The sequence below is a fragment of the Sapajus apella genome, unplaced genomic scaffold (genome assembly GCF_009761245.1).
Source record: "Sapajus apella isolate SASKATOON/1434 unplaced genomic scaffold, GSC_monkey_1.0 scaffold22, whole genome shotgun sequence".
Lineage (NCBI taxonomy): Eukaryota > Metazoa > Chordata > Mammalia > Primates > Cebidae > Sapajus > Sapajus apella.
The window spans coordinates 25817153-25839896 of NW_022436962.1; the positions used below are offsets into that span (position 1 = coordinate 25817153).

At 48.0% G+C, this 22744-nt stretch overlaps 1 protein-coding gene across 2 annotated transcripts in view; it reads right to left on the reverse strand.

The window, feature by feature from the left end:
- The window catches only part of CAPN8 (calpain 8), a 71527-nt gene that overhangs the window by 12903 nt on the left and 35880 nt on the right, over window positions 1-22744 (reverse strand). For both annotated transcript variants that reach the window (XM_032289361.1, XM_032289362.1), the window contains exons 5-13: window positions 21909-22077; window positions 20777-20860; window positions 18167-18252; window positions 15637-15711; window positions 14722-14882; window positions 11438-11613; window positions 7739-7750; window positions 4634-4845; window positions 2720-2756 (exon numbers count right to left, since the gene is read on the reverse strand). In XM_032289361.1, coding sequence (XP_032145252.1) covers window positions 2720-2756; window positions 4634-4845; window positions 7739-7750; window positions 11438-11613; window positions 14722-14882; window positions 15637-15711; window positions 18167-18252; window positions 20777-20860; window positions 21909-22077 — 1012 coding nt within the window. The remainder of the gene's footprint in view (window positions 1-2719; window positions 2757-4633; window positions 4846-7738; window positions 7751-11437; window positions 11614-14721; window positions 14883-15636; window positions 15712-18166; window positions 18253-20776; window positions 20861-21908; window positions 22078-22744) is intronic.

The window sequence follows — 22744 nt, forward strand, 5'->3', positions numbered from 1 at the left end:
GATCATCAGAGAAGATGCTCTCTGCATCTGACTACTCTTAGTCTCTCTGGGGCTGTTTCCTCGCCTGTAACATGAGGATATTAATGCCTACCATGCTGTTTACATAGAAGATGTGCAAATCTAAAGACACATCTAGAGTTTTAGAAAAAAAATGATAAACACATCATATCACACATCTATGACTTTAAAGTGGTTTTGTAGGAAAAAAACAACATTATATCAATCATGTAATACAGTGTACCAAAATCTTGTGGGATGTCCATAAATTCCAGACATGGAGTAAATATTCTAGTATGCTGGGGGGAAGCACAAAATTACATATAAAAAACAACAAAACAGTATATGGATATGGACACACACAGGTGCATAGCAGGCACCCCATCTCTCGTGGGTATCATTGCACACAAGGGAATGTTTGGACGCTGGGAATGAGGAGAACATGTGTATATGGTTGCAAATGTGGTGCTTCACAATTTGTTCATTCAAAAATAGATTTACTGAACACCTGGCACATGGTGGGAACTGTTCAGAACCTGTGTCTGAATGCAATGGTGAACAAGGCATAGTTTTTGTTCTCAAGGAACTTATTATAGTGGAATTTTCTATTTCTCTGATACAATCTATATGAAAACACTTTGCAAATGGTATGGCAGCATGGCAAAAGCAAGGAATTATGTTCTTCTTGTTATTCCTTATATTACATGTTGGCAGTGTCTTTACAACCCCGCTCAAAGTGAACACGGCTAAATTCCAAGAGTGTGTTTATTCACTCTGTAATTTCTCCTTCCCTCATTCAGAGCAGGTGATTATGCTCTTTGAATGTCCAGCTGTCCGTGACTTGAAGATTTCTGCAACGAGGAAAATGGAAGTTCCTGAAAGCAATAGCTCTTCCTGTCTTCTGTAAAGTCCTGCATCCCTTGAGGACATTATCTGTGTGGGGCGGAGGGTGTGTGTGTGTGTATGTGTGTGTGTGTGTGTCAGTCACAGCACAGTGGTGCCCTAAAAAGAAAAATCAAGGTTTCCCTGAGACCAAGAAGACATTGAAAGTCCAGAGGATCTTGGGATATGGGAACCCTTGAATGACTCCATAGCCACGCCCTGGTACCTCAGAAGACTGGCCTGAGGACTCCAGTTCACTGAAGATTCCAGGCCTCATGCTGACCACAGAAGTCTAAGAGCTGTCAGTCATAAAGAAACCTGTGAGCTGATCAATGTGGACCCATGACCAGAAGAGACTCCCTGTTGCTTGGGGGCTTTAGAAAACCCCAATATCATGGGAGGTGGAGATCGAAAGCCCCAGTAGTGACTAGGATTAAACTCCTGCCAACCTGGTGCAAGGGGGGTTTAGCATCCGTTTCGTTCTATTTAGGAGAATCCTACCCTCCCCACCAAAAAAATGAGAGAGGATAATTCTTAGCACCTGAATTCAGGTTCAGCTCCATACTCTACATTGGCAAACTGCAGCCTTTCTAATATACCTGGGACCCACAGTAAGATATGCCACAGCGAGTGATAAATCCTCCTGGGGACAGTGAGAAGGCTGAGCTGGCATCAGCAACTGAGTCAAGGGGTAGGAGGGAAAATTCTGCCCGGCTCAGATCGCCAAGAACCACAAGCACAGAATGGCCTCTGGCGCCAGTAATTGCCACCGACTTCAGGCAGGGGGCGCTGCTGACCACTGGCTGAACTACAGTGCCCAGGGAAGCAGTCACACCAGTTCAGAAACTAACTGGAATTTTAAAAAACAGACATGGGGCATGCATTTTCTGTCTGATAAACTCACACCACAAAACACCAGGGCAAGATGGATTCTTATTTGGCACCATCTCATGCATCGGCAGAAACACGAGCTTGTAAATTTGACACATGTCAAGTCACAGAATATGTCTGCCCCCACATCCATTCAGCCAAAGATGCCAAGCCCAGCACCTGGGGGCACTCCATGTGGCATCTGCAACCAGAGACACATCAGTGCTGTTGGGTAGACTGAACAGAGGGGTGGAAGCTGGGCCTCTGCCCTCATGAAGGTGGTCCCCCTCCACCCCAGGCCACAGACACAGCATGGCCCTCAGGGAGCAGTGGCACCCAACATACCCATCAGCCGCCACACCCATCATCTGAGGGCAAGGACAGTAAATTGAAGACACAGTGAGGCATAAAGGGAGTGAGGCGGTGAACCCACATGTCAAACCCCACATATTTCTTCCTCCAAAATCTGCCCAGAACTCACCTCCTCCATGGGGCCTTCCCAGACTAGGCACTCCCCCAGTACCCCTTTGTACTACACATACTCAAGTTCAGATGGGTTTCCAGCATGTTCTTTTCTTCATCTTTCTCATATACTTTCATCATTTGTCCTCCAAAAGACTGAAGGTCAGTCCAAGAGCAGGAGGCTGGATCTATTCTCCCATGGACTGCTCTTTCCTGCACAGAACAGCTGAGGTACACTGGGTGCTCTATCTATGGGTCCTGCTTATCAAACGTGGAAGACGATGCTAAGACCTCCACCAGGGGATAGGGATACATAACAGAGCATGGGTTCCAGTGCTACTTCTGTCTCATCTTCATCAGGAAGAGACGGGGACTAGAAAATGTTATGACCCTAACTAATAAGAAGTTACCATCCTTAATATATAAAGAATTCTGAGGAATCAATAAGAAACCTGGGATGACTGCTATGCAACAGTGTCAGAGTTTGGCATACAAAAAGACTGCATACCTCATGTGGGTTTCCAGCTACCACATCCCCAACTTCTCTGAAATACAAAGAAAGAAAGAAACCAAACATGAGGAAGTAAAAAGTACAACTAATGGCTAGGTTCCTTTAGGAAGACTTTGGCTGTCCTGAGAGATTGGCCTTGCACCCCAGACTTAATTTCCTACTAAAAACTGCATAAACAGAATATTTAACCAGAATCCCTCCCTCTTGCCGCCTCAACCTCCACCCCACCCTGAGTTTTTCATCAGAGATGATAGCTTGCAAGTGCAATTGGCCCTTCAAGGATTCTAGAATGTTCACCCTTGATGGATCACTCCCAAGGAGAAGAGTGGTAACTGGGGAAAGGTAGGGAGAGAATTCCCAGAAGAGTGATCCCTGTTGAAATGTCCTCTGGAGACTGAGCCAGCAACCCCACAGCCCTTGCAAGGTGTCGTGTGTGCTGTGATGTGTGTGTGTATCATATGTACATGGTGTGTGTGAATGGTATGTGTATAGTGCATATGTGGTATGAGTGTGTGCTGTATGATTGTGTGGAGTGTGTGTGGTATATACATGGTATGTGTGAGGGGTGTACTGTGTGTGTACTGTAAGATGTGTAATGTGTGCAGTGTGTACGATGGTATGTGGTATGTTTGGTGTGTGTGGTATGTAATATGTGGTGTGCATGTGTTTGTAGTATGTGGGCTGTGTGTGTGGTGTAAGTGTCGTGTTTATGCTGTATATGTGTGGTGTGTATGCATAGTGTATATGGTGTGTGTAGAATGTGATGTGATATGTAATACATGGTGTTCATGTGTGTGTGGTGTATGGCGTATACACGTGCATGGTGTATATATAAGTGGCATGTGTACAGTGTATGGTGTATGACTGGTGGTAGTGTGTAGTATATGACTGGTGTGTAGTGTGTGTACATGGTGTGTGTGTATCATGGTATGTTGTATGTACATGGTGTGTACATGTGGTATATACCTGATGTGTGCATGTTGTGTGTGGTGTGTGTGGTGTGTATGTGTGTGTGTGTGTGGTATATTTGTATGCTGTGTGGTTTGCATGTGTGGTGTGTGTGCATGGTATGTGTGGTGTATATGTGGTATACGTGAGTGGAGAATGTGTGTGGTTTAGATGTGTGGTATGTGGTATGTATATGTGCATAGGTGGTATGGGTGATAAGTATATGTGTGTGGCGTGTACATGATGTGTGCGAGTGGAGCATCTGTGGTGTATATGTGTGTGTGTGGAGAGTGTGTGTGCTATGTATGTGTATGTGGTGTATATATGCGGCATGTGGTGTAAATGTATGCAGGGCATGTGTGTGGTGTGTATATACATGGTGTGTGAGTGGTGTATGTGTGTGGTATGTATGTGTGTGGTGTGTGTGTGTATGTATGTGTGTGGCGTATGTGTGTGGTATGTATGTGTGTGGTGTATATGTGTGGTATGTATGTGTGGTGTATATATGTGGCATGTGGTGCACATTTGTGTGGCGTGTGGTATGTGTATGTGTGTGGCATGTGTGTGGTATGCATATGTGTAGTGTATGTGTGTGGTAGGTGGTGTGTGTATCTGTGGCACGTGGTGTGCATGTGTTTGTGGTGTGTATATGGGCATGTGTGTGAGGGGAGGGGTGCTCTGGTCCAGGTCCCACTCTCGGCCTCACATGCTCCTCCTGCATGGTGGGAGCCCCAGTCCAGGCCGCTGCTGGTCTCCTGGTGCCCTTTCTCTCCTTGACCTATAGAGCAAGGTGGAGGGGTAGGAGGGGGACACCCAGTGAAGAGCCCTTTGGCCTTGTGGTGTCTTACACATTTCTTCTGGGAACATGAACTGGGAGCTGGGGTGGGTCCTACACCTGCATGGGGCCATTTCCCGTCATGGGCCCAGACAACCGTTCCCCACCACGGAGGGAAGGGGACGCACAGGGCCTGGGCCTTCTTCTCCGAGAACACTCTCAAGCAGAACTCGCCATCTTTGAAGGGCTCGAAAGTGGATGGCACCACCAGGTACTCCCCAGGGGGCAGCCGGGCCCGGCCCGAGACCTCCCGCAGGTTGACGTAGGTGCTGGTGCGGGCTGAGGGCTGGTGGCTAAGGAAGAAATCCCGGCCCAGATGTGTGTCCGTGTGACTCTCCAGCTGCATAAAACAACAGGCAGAGTCAATTTCTTGTTAAATCCTGGAAGATGAGAGCCCGAGAGTTCAGCTTTATCATGCTGATTTAGGAATTATTGATTTTTGCCATTGCACTAAGAATCAGGAGGCCACCGATTCTGTTGTGAACTCACTGTATGTCAATCATCAAGTGTATTTTGAGTGCCTTCTGGGCCCCAGGCCCTGTTTGAGGCATTGATCTCGACTGTGTGACCTTGACCTCTGGGCCTCCCCAGTTAAACGAAGGCTGAGCAGCAGTGTCTCTAGTGTGCGCTCAGCTTCTCTCTGGATATTTTCCCCTTGAATCCAACAGGCGCTTTTATTCTGCTGCTGTCCCTGGGAATGCGGCATTGGCCTTCCCGGTACAGGCCCAAGGCTGGAGAAAAGAGCTTAAATCCTAGTCCTCAAGCAAAAGCTGCCAGAAAAACTTGCTCACCTTTGACTGTCTGGGAAAACTGCTTTGAAAGAGACTAGGAAGTTCAGGCTGGGAGCTGGGGAGGCAGCTCTAAAAAAGGCAGGCAGAAGGGGTGACCACAGCTAGGCCTAGTCTGGGGTTCCCTGGCCTCCCCAGGGCCTTGGCTCTCCTCGACATGTGACAGTGCTCGCCATGACCCACTTATTTGTTGTGGGGAGGTGGGAGGCTGTTGGTGCATGACACGGGCTAATCAGTGACCACAGAGTGCTTCCAAAACACAGGTGCCAACATTATTATTGCTGTAATTAAGCCTCCCACAGCACTGTGTCTTTACGATCAATCTTCATCAAAATGCCTGTGACAGAGGCCAGGTGCTGATACGCTGCAAGGGCTGTAACTTCTGAGTGACCTGGAGCTGGAATGTCTACCCTAGAGTGGACAGTGTTCAGTCATGGTCATCAGACCCTCTTTGGACCACAAATCTACTAAGCAAAGAAGGAAGCAGGTCACCTGCTCCCACTACCCTAGCCAGGACTCCACATACAGCCTGGGCAGTCCGCACTGACCTCACCACCAGGGCGGCCACAGTCCTTGAGATTCTTCCTAAAAATGCTTACACTGTGGGCAGGAGAATGCTGGAGATGTGGCCAGAGAGGACATGCCTAAGGTCTGCATGTCATGAGTTAAAGGGCATTCTTGCCATCCCGGATGGTAGCAAGGAAAGGAGACAGGCCACTGGCAGGAGGAGGCACTCAGGAGACAGGGCACTTGGGAGAAGTGAAGGAGGGAAGCAACTCTAATTTGCTTTGGGTTGGGAAAGGGGCAAACTGAGTTCCAGCAAGAATCCAGGGGTGGATCAGTTTAGAGAAGTCCTGTTTGGGAGGCCAGGGTGGGAATTGGAGGACACTGAGGCATGATCTGGGTAAGACTGTCCTACCAGGCACCCCAAGTAAGCAAGTACCACAAGGTCCCTGGCCCCCACATCTGCCCTTGACATAACTCAGCTCAAAGAGACAGGATGGAGGTTGGGCAGGTTTAACTAAGGGTGGTTCTCAGTACGGGGTCAGGATCAGCAGGAGCACCCCAGTGTAACTTGTCAGAATGCAAATTCTCAGGCCCCACCCTAGACAGAAAGAATCAGAAACTCCAGGAGTGGGGCCCAAAAATCTATGCTTTAACAAGCCCTCTAGGGGATTCAGAAGCACATTCTAAGTTTGACAACTGTTGTCCTGAAGGCCCCCAGCACTTGCAGAGCACAGGATCTAGGGTGACACATTGAGGGCACTGTGAGCTGCTGCTGGAGAAAGCTCCATTGTGTGGCACGTCACCTCTCACTCATATAAATAGGGTATTTCTGATGGGAACTACCATCACCCAGAGTTAACTCAGCTTTGGTTTTAATTATTTTCTAGTAGTAATGAGGTAGGAGGTGGGACTCAACTCCCAGCAGGACGCTGGACCAGATGGAACATTAGCGGAAACAGGGAAGAGGTGAAAGCACCTCTCCATAAGACATACCCACCCCGGTGTGCCCTATCAGTTTACTGTTGCCATGGAAACATCCAGATGTTACTGCCCTTTTCCATGGCAACGACCTGACAACCCAAATGTTAACACTCTTTTTCTAGAAATTTCTGCATAATCTGCCCCCTAATTTGCATATAATTAAAAGTTGGTATGAATATGGCTGTGGAACTGCCTCTCAGTGGCTACTCTGGGCTCACTGGCTATGAGGTAGCCCTGTTCTGCAAGGACCTCTGCTGCTGCTGCTGTACACTGCCACTTCAATAAAAGTTGCTGTCAAATACCACTGGCTGGCCCTTGAATTTTTTCCTGGGTGAAGCCAAGAACCCTCCCAGGCTAAGCCCCAATTTGGGGGCTCACCTGTCCTGCATCAGTAAGAGGTATTTGCTCTAAATTAGTCACTTCCTTGTCTGTTCCCTCTGTAATCAGTAACATGCACTTGTGAGCCAAGAGCAGGTAGACCAGCAGTCTGCAGACTTGGACCAAGGCATACACTAGAGCTGATGAACTGGGCTTTGTTGGCACATGCTTCATGGCCAGCCAAGCTTGAAAACCCAGAAGAACTGGGGAAAAGCTGCAGTAGGGAGGACACACCTCTACATAATTAGTGCAACTGACTCCAGCTGGAGGAAGCCCGGTTAGAACACTGGTTCTCAAGCCTGGCTGCCCACTGGAATCGCATTGTTCAGACCACCAGGGGCATGGGAGAAAAGGTCACCACTGTTCCTTCCATGAGGGCCTGACAGATGGAACTTGCGATGGTCCTCACCCACTCTCAGAGCTACCAGCCTACTCGTGTGGTTTGATTCATGACTGGATCATGTGAGAGCTGTGGAACAACCAGCTTCTATCACAGGAAAGATGCTGCTGGCTGCCCATCCTGAAGGCAGCCAAGCTGTTTCTTACCAAAGGAAGAAATCTCTGTCAGTGCTCACATACCTCCTTGGGAACCTGTGGGGCAGAAGAAAAGAGCAGGTCACCTGAGAGCTCCAAGGTCCTCCTTCGGCTCCTTTTCCTCCCACCCTATGCCTTGCAAACAGACTGTGCAGTCCCGGGCCACTGAGGAAGATGTTTGTGCTAAAGTGAGAAACCAGTCAACATTTCTGAAACTGGAACATAATTGATGAACGTCAAGGTCGCCTGTAAACAGGATCCTAGAAATCTGGTGGGGGCCCACCAGATTTCTAGGTTCTTCTTTCTTACTTTTCTAGTTATAGAATCTACCAAGATCTCAAATTCTTCAGGAGTAATAGCCTTGGGGTTTCAATGAGAGCTAATCTCTTCTCAGAGATTTCTGGACCTGGCGTCCCAGATCAAGAGCTTGACCAGATTGGGGGAATCTCACTCGACCTAAGCCATAGTTTATTCTGCCCTTGGCTATGGTAAAATGGGCCGAGAACAGGCACGTGACCCAAGCTGAGCCCACCAGAGACTTACTTCTCTGGGATTTCTGAATTGGAACTAACAGAAGGGGCTTCTTTCTTAATGCCAGTGATATTAGGGAATGAAGAAATCTGGACTAGCACAATGTCATCAGCACTAGAGAGGAGAGGTGGAGAGAAAGAATCCTGGCAGCCTCCAAGTCCCGAGTCCCAAGCATCCATCTCCTTCCCTTGCTTTGGTCTCATGAGCTGGTACATACTTTTCACTAGTCCAGCTTGAGCTGACTCTATATGCAGCTGGAAGTGTTGACTCCCACAAGACAGTAGCTCTCACATCCAGAGTTAGAGCCTCCCCATGCCTGGGGCTCCTATGCCAGGCTCGAGAAAAGGATTCAAACCCCCCACTTTGTCCCTTTCCATCCTTTGTCCCTTCCACATAGGCCCTTTTAGCCAGAAGACCAGGATAGCCATTATTTGTGGCTTAAGTCTATGGCCAACTGCCTACAACTCTGAGAAATGACAATATTAGGGAAAATTTGGAGCCACTGGCAGGCTCACTTCAGGAGCCCTCATGTGTCATTGGCACCAGAGGTAGAAGAGTCCAAGGTCACGGCTGCTCCTCTAATTTTGAGTATAAAACCAAAATCACCCATGCAGAGGCCTCACAAGTATCTTCCTCTTGGCTCCCAGCCCCACAGCCTTTACACGCCCCTGGCAAGGGCTTTCCTCACCATGTTGGCCATCTTTCCATAAACCACTCGACCACCTCCGCTGCCATTAATATGCTCCAGATCCACCCTGCCAAGGTCACACGGCAGGGACTGAGCCAGGCAGGTGGGGCCTCTTGGTGGTACAAATCCAGAGCAGCAAGGTAAGGGGGCAGGCCTTAGCCACTGCCCACGGGTGGATGGAAAGAAATGGTCATCTTTGAAATGCAGGATCCTGACTGCAAATGACAGGCTGGCCCTGCAGGAGCTGTCATCACCACAGGAAGATAAAGGGGAGAGAGAGGAGGCCAGACAAGGAGGCTCTTTAGCCTTTAGAGGAGCCTGACTGTTCTCAGTGAGTGGCAGTTTTTCAACTTCAACCCAAACTCCATTTAAAGCAAGAGGAGGGAGATACAGCAATAAGAATATTGCACCCACCCCTGCAACTCCAGCTACTCCCTATAAGCCCAGCTACTCCCGATACCCTCTCCGCCTGACTTTCAAGCTGCTTTCACTTATGGATGTCATGCTCTAAATTATATGCCTGTGGCCATATGAAGAAGGACCACAGATCACATACACTGGAATATTTTATAACCAACTGTAATTTGATGACTGAAAACTGATATGCTTTATATATTATTTATGAGTGCAAATGTCATGCCACACAAAGCTATTTCAGTCCTTTTGAAAGAATGCTTTGTTGGTCTGGTTATATAATGTAGGCCTGGCTGGGTCCAGTGGCTCATGCCTATAATCCCAGCACTTTGGGAGGCCAAGGCGGACAGATCACCTGAGATCAGGAGTTTGAGACCAGCCTGGCCAGCAATGCAAAAATTAGCCGGACGTGGTGGCGCACACCTGTAATCCCAGCTACTCAAGAGGCTGAGGCAGGAGAATCGCTTGAACCCAGGAGATGGAGGTTTCAGTGAGCCAAAATCACACCACTGCACTCTAGCCTGGGGGACACAGTGAGACTCCATCTCAAAAAACTTAAAAAAAAAAAACAGTTGGACTGATGGATGAAGGACTGAGGAGCCCACTCAGTAGTCATGCCCACCTACTATCAACTCTCCAAAACCACCACTTAACTTTCAAGCTCTCAAGAAATGTCCTCCTGGCTGGAATGCTCTCCCTTGAAATCCAGCTCATCTTTCAAAGTTCCCATCAAAATCTCCTCCTCCAGGAAGCTGAGGTGACCCCAACCCAATTGTGTCTGGTCCCCATTACAGCAAATCTGACTTTCTCTTTTGCCAGTTGACTGTGCATCTGACTTTCCACTTCAGATTGTGAGCACCTCGAGGACAGTATATTCCACCATGTCCTCAACTTTCAGCACAGCATCCGGCACATAATAGGTGCTCATTAAAGTTTGTTGAATTCATGTGCATATACTAAGTGCCAAATCAGATTTTTGGCTCTGCAAAGAGAGTCTGGCTTTGTGCTACTTAGATTCTAGGTGGAGATGAAAGACCTAAGCTGGAGTAGAATGGGAGCTTATTTATTTGCAATTCCTTTCACCTGCCATCAATTAGCAATTATTTTCCAACACCCATTCTTCAGCATAAAATATACTCGCATGCTCGTGCATGTGCAGGCATACACACATACACCCTAAACTCTAGAGCCCTAAGTTCCAGAATATGAGAAATATATGGGGGGGTGGTTATGGATAGGATCTTGAAAATTGCACTATTTCCTTACTGGTTTCTTATTACAATATTTTTTACATACATTAATTTATACTGAGATATTGGGCCTCTAGCCAGCTCTTGGTCTTCCCGATTAGAATTGCATTTTTCCTAAGAAATTCTTTTAACAAAATTGGTTTAAAAACAATCACCATGAGCCCCTCTGGAATTTGTTATAAGGAGTCTTTGCCTGTATAAAAAAGTGAATTTCTATTTGTTTCTGGCTAGACTTGTTAAGACACAAAGGTCTTGCTTTAACCTATCTGTGAGGCTGTTAAGTCTGTAGAGGGGTGGCTGCCAGGCAAACTGGCACATTGAGCCAGGGACTGCAGCGTGAGCCCAGAGCCGGCTGTGCTCCTGAGTCCAGAAACACCAGAACTGAAAGCAGGCACGTGGTTTCCATCACCCCAGCTCAGGCCCTGTGTGCTCCAAGTGTCTCAAGGCCTCCCAGGGAAGAGTTGTCTTTGGCTTCCATATCCAGCCTCCTTCCCTGATTCAGTGATGCCCCTCCTCCTCCTCGTGTCACCTCAAGTGCCTTATGCCCCCATGTTCTTGACTCTTGTCTCTGGGGAAGCCTGTACTTGGAAAAGAGTCTAATGAACATATGTACAGGCAAAGGTTAAGGTATTACACATCTCAGTGTTAACAGCAGAGACTTAAGCCATAGGAATGAATTTCTAATTGTGGAATTCAGGCCTCAGTAAGGCCATTGGAAGAGGTATATAGGGGAGCAAGAACACTTCTCGATTAGAAATACTAAAGCAATAGGAAAAATGTGCTGTGATGACTGGCCAAGATCAGATATCCAGCCCCAAAACATCAAGCATGTAATGAGGGACAAACCCAGCCCAGCAGTACCTCGTAGACGGCATAGCCAATGCTAAGCATGCCCTGTCCCATCCTCTTCTGTCGCCTGCGATTTTTCTGCATCAGACCCAACAACACGGTACAGCAGGGTTCACCGACGCTCTCCTCCTGGTCCTCATCCACTTCATCCAAATGGATTTTGAACTGGGGATTGGTCCAGTAAGTGGCTGGAAGTCACCCAGGTAATGGTGGTTCCCCATGCAGCAGGTGAGGAGATGAAGAAGAATAAAGTAAAAGGAAGAACCTTGATCATCCTAATGAATGCGCGGCTCTGTCCAAACTCTGCCTAGTAGGCAGGGCTCAGAACGTGTTCTTTGCCAGGTGTTCAGGCATTTCCTCCCACCTCCCCTATGCATCCAGACACACACAGACATATCCCATCGCCTTTGGAAATGTGTCCTTGTCCATTTGATCAACCAGGAGCCCAGAAGTGCTTGACTGATCACTTTTCTTTACAGTAGGATTAATATTCAGGATCCCCTGATCCAAGGGCTACATTGGGCAGCACTGCCTCCAAGACTTCCTGGGGAAAGACTTAACATCACCTTGCTCTCAGCACTTGACCTGTGAAGGCAAACCCACCTTCTGGAGGAAGGAAGATCTCTGGGTAAAAAGCATGTCCCCAGGACAGAAGAGGAGGAAGTCCCAGAAGAGACTAGATACCAAGGAGGTCTCTGCCTGACACTATAAAGACACCTGCTCTTGCCTTCTGATTGACACCTGTTCTCCCTCTGAGAGGGCCCCAGCTGCAGAGCACAGCCTGCGGTACCCGAGAACTAATCTGCTGTCCATCACCCCAGGGGCCTCACAGGATGGCTTCAGTGTTGTAGTCCACTGACGAGACACACTTCCTTCAAGAGAAAGTCATTTAATAATGCATGAGGAATTACAATTGGCAATTAAGAAGCAGTCCTGCTACACCACCTATGACTATTGAAAAAAAACCCTTCATTTCAAAGATGGCTTTTAAAAAATCTCTCATAATAGTAACTACACAAGCCAAGACACAGAGAGGTCAAAACGATCATCCAAGGACACGCAGCAAGTCTATGGCAGAGTCCAGTGGCAGCGTATAATTGCAGAAGACATTCCTGACAGGTGTCTTCACATTAGGGCCTCAAGAATTTCAATAATGTTGTGTCTTGGAGGAAAAAAGAAGTGGAAGGGCGTGGGACTTTTTCTCATGGCCTTTGAAGGAGAATCTAACTTGAAAAATTACAAGGCATTCACAGGTGACAAAGAGCCATTGATGGTCATTTGTCTTTACAGTAGGATTATTCACTCAATTCCACCCTCCCAGAATCCCCACTTCCAGTTTTTGTTTTTGTTTTAGGGCACACATGCACGGATTTTAAGGCCAGATATCTGTAGATTCCAGAGGAGACAGAAAAAAATCTGTAATCGCCTATATTTCCATCATTACCAAAGGGCAGGAACAATCCATCTCTTCCTGACAGCTACTTGGTGGCACAGATGGGATTGTGATTTGGTGCATGCAGATACCTTGGGTACCCCCTACAGTTCTGAGCTCCCAAAATGATCCATGCAAATTTCCTACACATTTTCTAAGAGCTTGCTAATGGTGAGCATATTTTAATTTCTCCCAAATGCAGCATTACTGCAATCCCTACACTTTTTGTTTACTCCTTAACAGTACTGGAGGAAGAGAATGGGCCATAAAAAAAATACATCCCATTTATATAATGCTACACAGTTCACAAAGTGCTTCTCTACACACTCTGTGTTCCAGTGCTCACTGTGACCCGGTAAGGTTGGGAGGTCGAACCCCATCTGGAGGATTAGGAAACTGAAGCTCAGAAGAGGGAAACACCCTTCCCAGGGTCTCACAGATGTCAAATCAAGCAATGAGGGCAGGATGTGAACCCCCCTCCTTCCTCTCTGATCCGGACTCTGGTCACAGCTGCCTGAACTGAGAACTTTGGGTTGGATGGGCGATGGAAGAAGAGAGAACTTGTCAAGACCCAGCACTGCACCCAGGTGGGGTTTTACTCTAATGCTGCTTCCCCAGCAGTGAGCACAGCCCTGCAGTGAGCTCTGTCATGAGAAGTGACTGGCCCTGCCCCATATGCTTACAGTCTAAAGTCAATCAACACATCAACAGCAAACCAGGCAGGGAGCATGGGGAGCGGGAGGTGAAAAGTAGAGAGAGCAGGTTTTGCTTTTCTTCATTTCTCCTTAGAGATGTGGGGCAGTTTTCCCGAGTTTCTTCATCAGGTGCTGCCTCAGCTGATTCATCCTAGGAGGAGCCTACACAGGGACACATTAGTGATCTTCTGCGAGCCAGGAAAGCTTCCCACCTTTCATCAGATGAGGACCCGAAGTTAGTGCAGAGGCCATGCTTTACGCCAGACTATCTCCACCAGGGACTGAGTCCCCGTGACATGCATGCCCTGTGAGTGGCCATCACGGCCCACGCTGGCTTTGCTCCTCCACCGCCAACTTAGGCACAAATGCACAGTGAAACAGCAGATCTCATGGATGCAGTCTATTAGTCTATTGAAAAGGCAGATGTTGTCCCTGTGCTCCCCTAGTGCACCATCAGCCACTCTGTCCCAGGGCTCAGCGGGATGACTGTTAGCCAACTGGGTAGGGCGAGCAGGGAGGAAGGGGTGAAAGCCCAAGGGAAGAACAGGAGGCCTTAGCGTGAGGTGCCAAGAGCGGGGTTAGTGTGGTAAGCATGTCCTTAGGGCAGGGGGAGTGGTGAAGCAGGGATGGTTTGAACACACCGTTCAGGCCTCAGCTGAGCAGCTGCAGGGCTACCGCCCACCCTCGCAACCCTGGCCTCCAAGCCCCAGGGAGAAGCAGGGCCTCCAGGGGGTCCCAGGAGTCAAAGAACAAAGTCCAAAGGCTCCAGAGATGAACATATAGGGCCGGACACAGCGGCTTACAACAGTAATCCCAGAACATTGGGAGGCCAAGGTGAGTAGATCACTTGAGCCTAGGAGTTAGAGACCAGCCTGGGCAACATGGTGAGATCCTGTCTCTACAAAAAAAATTTGTTTTAATTAGCCAGGCATGGTGGCATGTGCCTGTGGTCCCAGCTACTTAGGAGGCTGAGGTGGGAGGGTCACTTGAGCCCAGAAGGTGGAGGTTGCAGTGAGCAGAGATCGCACCACTATACTCCAACCTGGGCAACAGAGCAAGGCCCTATCTCAAAATAGACACATAAAATACCAACAAAAAAATATATAAAGTGACCCAGCTCAAGGAGGATAAGCTGGAGGAGGTTGGGCCAAGACAGCCGTTCACCTTACCTGGGTAGTTCTGGCAGCCCCCGGCTGTGGAGCCCCGGGTCCAACGGCCATTGAACAGGACCAGGCTCCATTTGTGCACCTCCTCACTGCTCAGAGAGTCCGGGGACAGGTTGCAGATCTCCAACCGAGAGAATTGCCTCAAGAAATCTGAAAATGACATCCTGGGGGCAAAGGCACCAGAGGGCTCTCTGTGAAGAGGGCTGGGCTGGAAAGGTGATTGAAGGCACGCATACCTGGCACGGGAAGGAGCCGTGGCAGTGGCACCGGCCCTAGGGACCGTGGGCTAGCTTGATCTTTTCTACAGCCCACTGATACAAATATGCAGAGACAACAGTCCACAGTCATCACTATTGCTAGCTTCTTGGTTCTTACAGGGAGCCCCCCTCACATATCTCACCAAGCAAGCAAAGCATCTGAACTGTAAACTGCAAAAGACCCCAGGAGGTCATCTGAACAAAGCCTCTGCCTTTAGATTGGGTTCACTCTAAGCTCACAAGAGGTTTCTTTCTGTTTAATTCTGAGTGATGTCCAGCTAAGCCGTACCATATTCAAGGAATATCCTTATTATCTTCCTTAGCTCACTAGCAAAGAAAGTTATCCCATATTGATGGTGGGTAAATGTTAGCTTAAAGGGATAGAAACAGTGCTCTTGGTTCACTGGAAAGATCATAGAACTGAGAAAGACAGGCTGATAGCTAAGCCAGGTTGAGGGCCCAGATACCATGAATTCAGTGCTTTAGACGTGCTGATATAGAGGTGGAATTATACCAGGACAAAAGGAGGAGAAGAATGAATTCACCATGGTCAGGAACCATGTCACCCTCCTGGAAGACCTAGAGACTGGCTGCACCCACATCAGAACTGAAAAGGGACCCATTACCAAGGGCACAGCACTTGAGCAGAAAACTTTCTCACCAGAATTCGCCGTCCTCCACTTTCTTTTCCAGCTCTTCCTTCTGCCGGGGGTCTATGTGATTCCATTCTGGTGCACTGAGGGGCAAACAAGCAGAGGTGGTCACTCCTGAGAGGTTCTACACACAGGGCAAGCTGTTTACTGAAGCTAAGCTTCCCCTAAGAGCCAGAAACAGAATAGCAAAAGCACGGCTGGCAGAGAGAAAGGCAGGGTGCGAAGTGTGGGCGAGCACACTGCCTGGGGAAGGGACACAGACAGACCCGGGACACGGACTCCATGGGCACTAGCAGGGTGGCCTTGAACATGCGACGTGAACATTATGACTGAAACATTATGCTCTAATTTTTACTCTCTAGGCGAATGTCACATTTCTAATTAAGACTCCCAGGCCCCTGTTCCAGGAACGGGGAGGCCCAGGAGAGGACGTGGATGAGTTCTTGTCACAAGAAAGGCATGCCCTCAGTACCTATTAGTCACTTGTCCCTCTGGCTTATCCAGCAGTCTGGGTTGAATATACTGACAGAATCTAACCAGCTCTGGGTACACAGACGTGGTTCACTTCCTCACACCTGCAAGAACGAGAATCCAGCCCAGTTTGACAGCAATTTCCCTGAAGTAACATCACCCTGTGAGACCTCCTGCTGGTGGCCTTTCTAGGGCAATATCCATGCACATTGTTCAAATTCCATCTCCAGCTTCCTGACCTTTACAAAGTTACGCTTTCCTGAAATATGTATGTGATGTCCAAGTAACAGAGCAGTATCAAGATCCATCTTTAAAAAAAAATGCTGCCCTGAATATCTTCAGCAAAACCTAAGCACCTTCTCTCCCCAGCATAAGAGCCGGGGCACACTCCAGCCCAGCCTCTCCCTCCAAGCTAGGCTTTAAGAACTCAGGACTCAGCAGGAGAGTTCCCAGGGCCTCTTCAATTCATTGAAACATTAGTTTGATTAAAACCACATCTCAGAATGTGCCTGTTATAAACAAAGATTAGGGCAGGAGTTGGAGAATTCTAGATCTGACCTATTATTCTAATTGTTTTTTTTTTTTCTTTTTTAACTTTTGGTTTTTTTTTTTTAAGTAAAATCTCACTAATCACTGGGCTGAGCTTAGGGGTGTCGCCTTAGAGATTCAGCATCCTCTTTCTCCAACAGCTGATATATATAAATATCCCAGGCTGCGTCTCCAGCTTGACAGTCACCACCTCCCACCTGCTAAAGAGCGGGTGCTCAGGCGAAGGAGAGAAAGTCAAACAAGCCCTTTGAATAGCTCGGTAAATGGCTGCTGGTAAGAATGAAAAATCCTTCCTACAGGAGGCTCATGCGTGGCCCTAGAGACACGTGTTTCTTCATGACACAACCCTGAAGGGAGTTACTGCAGCTCTGTGCAGTCATGAGCGTCATGATGCTATGTTTAAATGTGGCAACGACCCCTTCGAAAGCCCTGGTGGCATCACAGAGTACCGACAGCACTCAAGGATTAAGAATGTATTGGAAGAGGCATTATTGTTACCATTTTCATTTCTGGTGGTTCTTTGTCCACGAGACTGGCTGCTGCTTCTTCTTATTATTATTATTATTATTATATTATTTTGAGACAAAGTCTTGCTCTGTTACCTAGGCTGGAATGCAGTGGCACAATCTTGGCTCACTGCAACCTCCACCTCCCAGGTTCAAGCAATTTCCAGCTAATTTTGTACTTTTAGTAGAGACGGGGTTTCACCATGTTGGCCAGGCTGGTCTCGAACTCCTGACCTCAACTGATCCATCCACCTCAGCATCCCAAAGTGCTAGGATTACAGGTGTGAGCCACCATACCTGGCCGAGACTGGCTAATTCTAAGTCCTCCACAACACTAGCCTGCCTCCCCCAAGCCAGCTGTGCTCACTGGACAGAAACCATCCCATGCTTTCCATCCTCCTGCACCATGCGGACATGGATTCCAGGGCACAGCTGTCCTGGGACATCACCACCTCTGACCAGCTTCCCCTCATCAGCAGAGAGACCTGCCTGAGAGGAGTCTCTCCAGTCAATGATCAAACCTGCCCAGGGCATGAGCGAGCGCAGCTGCCTCATTCATCACTGCTGCCGGGGCCTAGGGCTCCTAGGGTCAAATTTCATTTTCTCAGCATCCTTGTTTCTTCTTGGTGCTGAGGGGTTTGGCCTTTGTCAGAGTGTCCAGTGTTTGTGGAGTGGAAAGAAACAGACTGTGAATGATCGATTTGACCTTTGGACCAGCACAGTGTGGTGGGTAGAAAACACAAAAACCTTTCAGCACGAAGCAAAATTCGACAGAACTGCCAAACTTTCAAATGCCAAAGCAGAAAGCCAGAATAGAAGCCTACAGCCCAGTGGTTTTTATTTTGCTTTTCCCAGCCTGGATGCATGTAATACTCTTTTCTGAACACGCTATGTGATTTGCAGACAGGACGTGCTGCTGAACTCACTGTGACATCGATCTCATTACCGTGTGCTTTACACAACACCCTTCCGCAGAGGAAGATAGGATTGGAGAAGCGGGGAAAGAACCTACTCGTCGCTCCAGGCTCCTGACCACTCCACTTCACCCCATGGATTCCTGAGTCTGATCAGCTTCTCTGGACAGCCCTGGAAATCCACCTGCAAATTCCATACACAGAAAAGTGGCTGAAGCACTATGTTCCAGTTGCCTTGCACCTATGTCTGCACCTGAGAGGATCTGCATTAAAGTTTTCAAACGTCCCTAAAGGACCACATTTTTATTTTCCTTTAACACATCTTTTCAGGCTTTGGCCAAGTGCTCTATTTTTCATAATTTGTTTGAATAAATGAAGAGTGAGTCTAGCCCCAAAACAGGTTTATGTCTGCTTTAACTCGGATTTAGATTTTTATAGTTGACTAAGATTGACTAAGCTCTTAATACATGAGATCTAAGGATAAAAAAATGCCCTCCAAACAAACACCAAAGCACGGCAGTTAACATTTATTGAGCAGGCACTATAGACGAGGTCTTGTGCTAAGTGTTTAAGATGTGTTATTGCCTCACTTAACTCTCACGGCAATTCTAAGATACAGAGCTATCTTCATTTCATAGCTCAAAAATCTGAGACTTAGAAAAGTTATGTTATCCATAATTATCTAGTTAGTAAGTGGTGAATGCAGGCGGGGAACGCAGGCAGTCTGTCTCCAAAGCCCATACCCCTAAATCCACATATACCACTTTCCCGTATTTATTGAACACACAAGTATAAGCCCCTTGCACCCCTGCACAAACACTTACATTCACACATGCACACATGAACTGGGTAGACTGTTAGGTCTTCATTGCCTTCATTTCCTGTGTATTCCCCAACTCGCCTCGCCCAATGTTTACATATATATGTTCAATTCCCATTTATGAGATTAACTTCATTAAAGAGCATATTTGGGTCAGACGCAGTGGCTCAGGCCTGTAATCCCAGCACTTTGGGAGCCCAAGGCGGACAGATTGAGAGGTCAGGAGATGGAGACCAACCTGGCCAACAAGGTGAAACCCCATCTCTACTAAAAATACAAAAAAATTAGCTGGTTGTGGTGGCTCATGCCTGTAATCCCAGCTACTCGGGAAACTGAGGCAGGGGCAGTTTGAACCAGGGAGCTGAAGGTTGCATGCCACTGCACTCCAGGCTAACGACAGTGAGACTGTCTCAAAAAAAAAAAATAGTATATTTATGAAACACAAACACCTGTTATGAACATCTATTTCATTTAACTCTATTGATTTATGTATTTATTTATGAGACAGGGCCTCTCTCTGCAGCTTAGGCGGGAGTGAAGCAGTGCAATCACTGCAGGCTCAACCTTCCGGGCTCAAGCAACCCTCCCACCTCATCCTCCTACGTCGCTGGGTCTACAGGCATGCACTACCATACCTGGCCTATTTCACTTGAATAAAGAACAAGAGGTGGGACATTCATTGCATTTCACTTTCTGCCTTGGCCTTTGGGAAACCCAAAGCAAAATTAATTTCTCAATTATAGCACTGTCTTCAGCCTGGACTGATGTATTTTACCAGAGTTGTATGGTTTTATTGTGTCTGTTCTTTGAATGGTAAAATTGGGCAGGGTGGCTCACACCTGTAATTTCAGCACTTTGGGAGGCCAAGGCAGGAGGGCAGCTTGAGCCCAGGAGTTCAAGACCAGCCTGGGCAACATAGAGAGACTCTATCTCTACGAAAATTAAAAAATAAATAAATAATTAGCCAGACATGATGGCGCTTGCCTATAGTCCCAGCCACTCGGGAGGCTGAAGCAGGAGGATCACTTGAGCCTAGGAGGTCGAGGTGGCCATGTGCCAACATCATGTAACTGCAGTCCAGCCTGGGCAATGGAGCAAGACCCTGTCTCTAAATAAATAAATAAATAAATAATAAAATAAAAATAAAATAATTGTAATTCACCTAAAATCCTTTTTGAAAGCTGACATAATGCAGGAAATAAAAATAATGAATAGTATAGCCCATGTTTTCTCCATGGGTTGGAGAGTGAGGAATACTTGCATGTCCTTCCATTACTATACCCTACCCAAAAAGTTGTGACTACTGCCCCCTTTCCCTTTTTGGAATTCTGTGAGTTCCCACTGTTTTGCCCATACAAACATATTTTTTGGAATGTCTGCAGAATCTAACTGACAATCTCTACAGTTTTCCTGGCCTCATCTAAGAAGAGGGCTTGCATTTAGTTAGAACCTATTGAGCAAAAGCTCAGAGAGGTTATGTTGTCCATCTTCAAGTGAGGATGAGTCAGAAGAGCCCTTCTTTTTTTGTTGTTGTTTTTCCTTCTTTCGAAAAAAATTTTTTTGTAGCGATGTCTTACTATGTTGCCCAGGAATGGTCTTGAACTCCTGGCCTCAATTAATCTTCCCACCTCGGCCTCCCAAAGTACTGGGATTACGGGCATGAGCCACTGCACCTGGCCCGAAGAGCTGTTCGAATGAGCAAGAGCTAATGCACATCTGTGGTGTCAGGGGTTCTATGCTGGCAGAGAGTGCACCCCAACATGGTGGTGAAGCTCAAAAGCCAATTCCAAACCTTCTAGTATTAATCACCTCTTTCCTCCTGCCAAGATGGCTTGGATTCATGGAAATATTATCACGTTACCTTCCCCTTCCTCCTGCCCAATTTTACCTCTTCGACTCCAGTGACAGAGTACGCGTGACTCTTAACCAACTTCTGGCTGGTGATGGCTTCTGCTTCAGCTGCACTGGAGACCTGGGTAGAGGAGAAAGTCTACTCAGAGTGGCTGACCCTGACCTCTTAGGGGCTGTCCGTGGAATGCTTTCCAAGGACATACTTCACAGCCACAGGGGGTGCAGGCATGGCAATGAACCTCAGGTAAATAGAGACACCTCCATCCAGACTCCCTCTTTAATTAGGCCTGCAGTTCCAGGCCAGTGTGGGTGCCTGCCAAGCCTGGAAGACAAGTTACCAGCCTTCAAAATGCCACCAAGAAACTGGGAAGTCATTTATTCTCTGAGAGTGCCCCTGGCTGCCTGAAGAAGACTAATTCTCCACGCTGCCGGTTCTGGACGGGCCCCAGTCCTCCAAGGTTCTCCCTGAGCAGCTCCTTATGATCTTTCCCATTTCCCCAGCACCCCTCCCCCATGCCCCACACCATCCCTCCACCAACAACACATGTCTCCTGCTGGGGTTTGCAGAGAGAGGAGAAAGGGAGAATCTTCTCACTTTGTGGTTTGCATTTCTAAAATCACCAGGTAAGGACAAGAGAGGAAGACAGAGCAGCCGGAGGGCAGCTGGCCACAGGAGCCTGACGTGGCGACAGGGCCTCAGGGCTGGGGGCCTCCAGCCTCTGGTTTCCACAGCCACCTTGGAAATGCACACAGCTCAGCCTCCTGTTCGGCCACAGCCTCTGGTTTCAGAACTTCTTCTCTTTTCTTCAGGGATCTCAAGATCCATCAGGTGTCATCAGTCATCACATTTGTTTTCCAAAACCTCAAGGTTATTTAGCAAAAAGGAGGTAGCAAATGTGAGGCCGAGGACCCAGGGATCCTAGGCTATGTTCCTAGGGCCATTCCAGCAGAGCTGAAGGGCTCTAACAGCAGGAGGGAAATTGGGGCTCCTGCAATGCAACTAACCCTGTTTCCTACCCATTAGTTAGGTCTTCACCAGCCCCTACAGACCTAGACTCTGCTCTGACCCAAAGCCTTCCTAGGCCTCTCTCCCCTGTCTCATTCCTTCCCTACCATACAAGGGGTGGCAGTGGCAAGGAAAGAGGCAGCGCAGAAGCCACGTGGCTCACATCAATGGAGCAGCCCAGCAGAGACCCTGCACAGAGGGCCTTCCGGATGATCTGATACAGATTGGCCGGTGGCTTCTTCAGGTCATAAAACTCAGAGATGCCACCTGTGAAGTCCTCAAACCCCTCCACTGTGGAACCTCCAGCAAGAGCCTCATAACAACCATTGAGCCTATTGGAAAAAGAACACATGCACCATTAGCACCCTCAGTAAGGAGACATGGGGGTTGGGGACAGGGACAGTGCTAGGACGTACTGTGATCTGGAAGAGAAAGGAGGGCTCTTTGCCCAGTTTGCCTATGGGCCAGGAAGGTGCTGAGGCCACTGTTTCATGTGGCCAACTCAGTGTTTCACTTGGAACTGACCTTAGCCAACCTCTCTCCAGTCACCCGCTCCTTTACAAAGCCAAGGACAACCCCTCCAGGACCGACCCCATCTGCTTGGGTTTCTGGGGCTGGGGGCACGGATGGGGAGGAGGAGAACTTTCCCTCAAGGCTGAAAGGGATCTACTGAGGCTTGCTGGGAAACAGGACTGGAAAGGAACTGGGTTTCAGAACAGGGTATCAATAAACAAAAGTAATTAAAAGAACCCCCAGGCCAGTCACGGTGGCTCACGCCTGTAATCCCAGCACTTTGGGAGGCCAAGGTGGGAGGATCATAAGGTCAAGAGATCGAGACCATCCTGGCCAACATGGTGAAACCCCTTCTCTACTAAAAATACAAAAATTAGCCCAGCATGATGGCATGATCCTGTAGTCCCAGCTACTCAGGAGGCTGAGGCAGGAGAATCGCTTGAACCCGGGAGGCAGAGGTTGCAGTGAGCTGAGATTGTACCACTG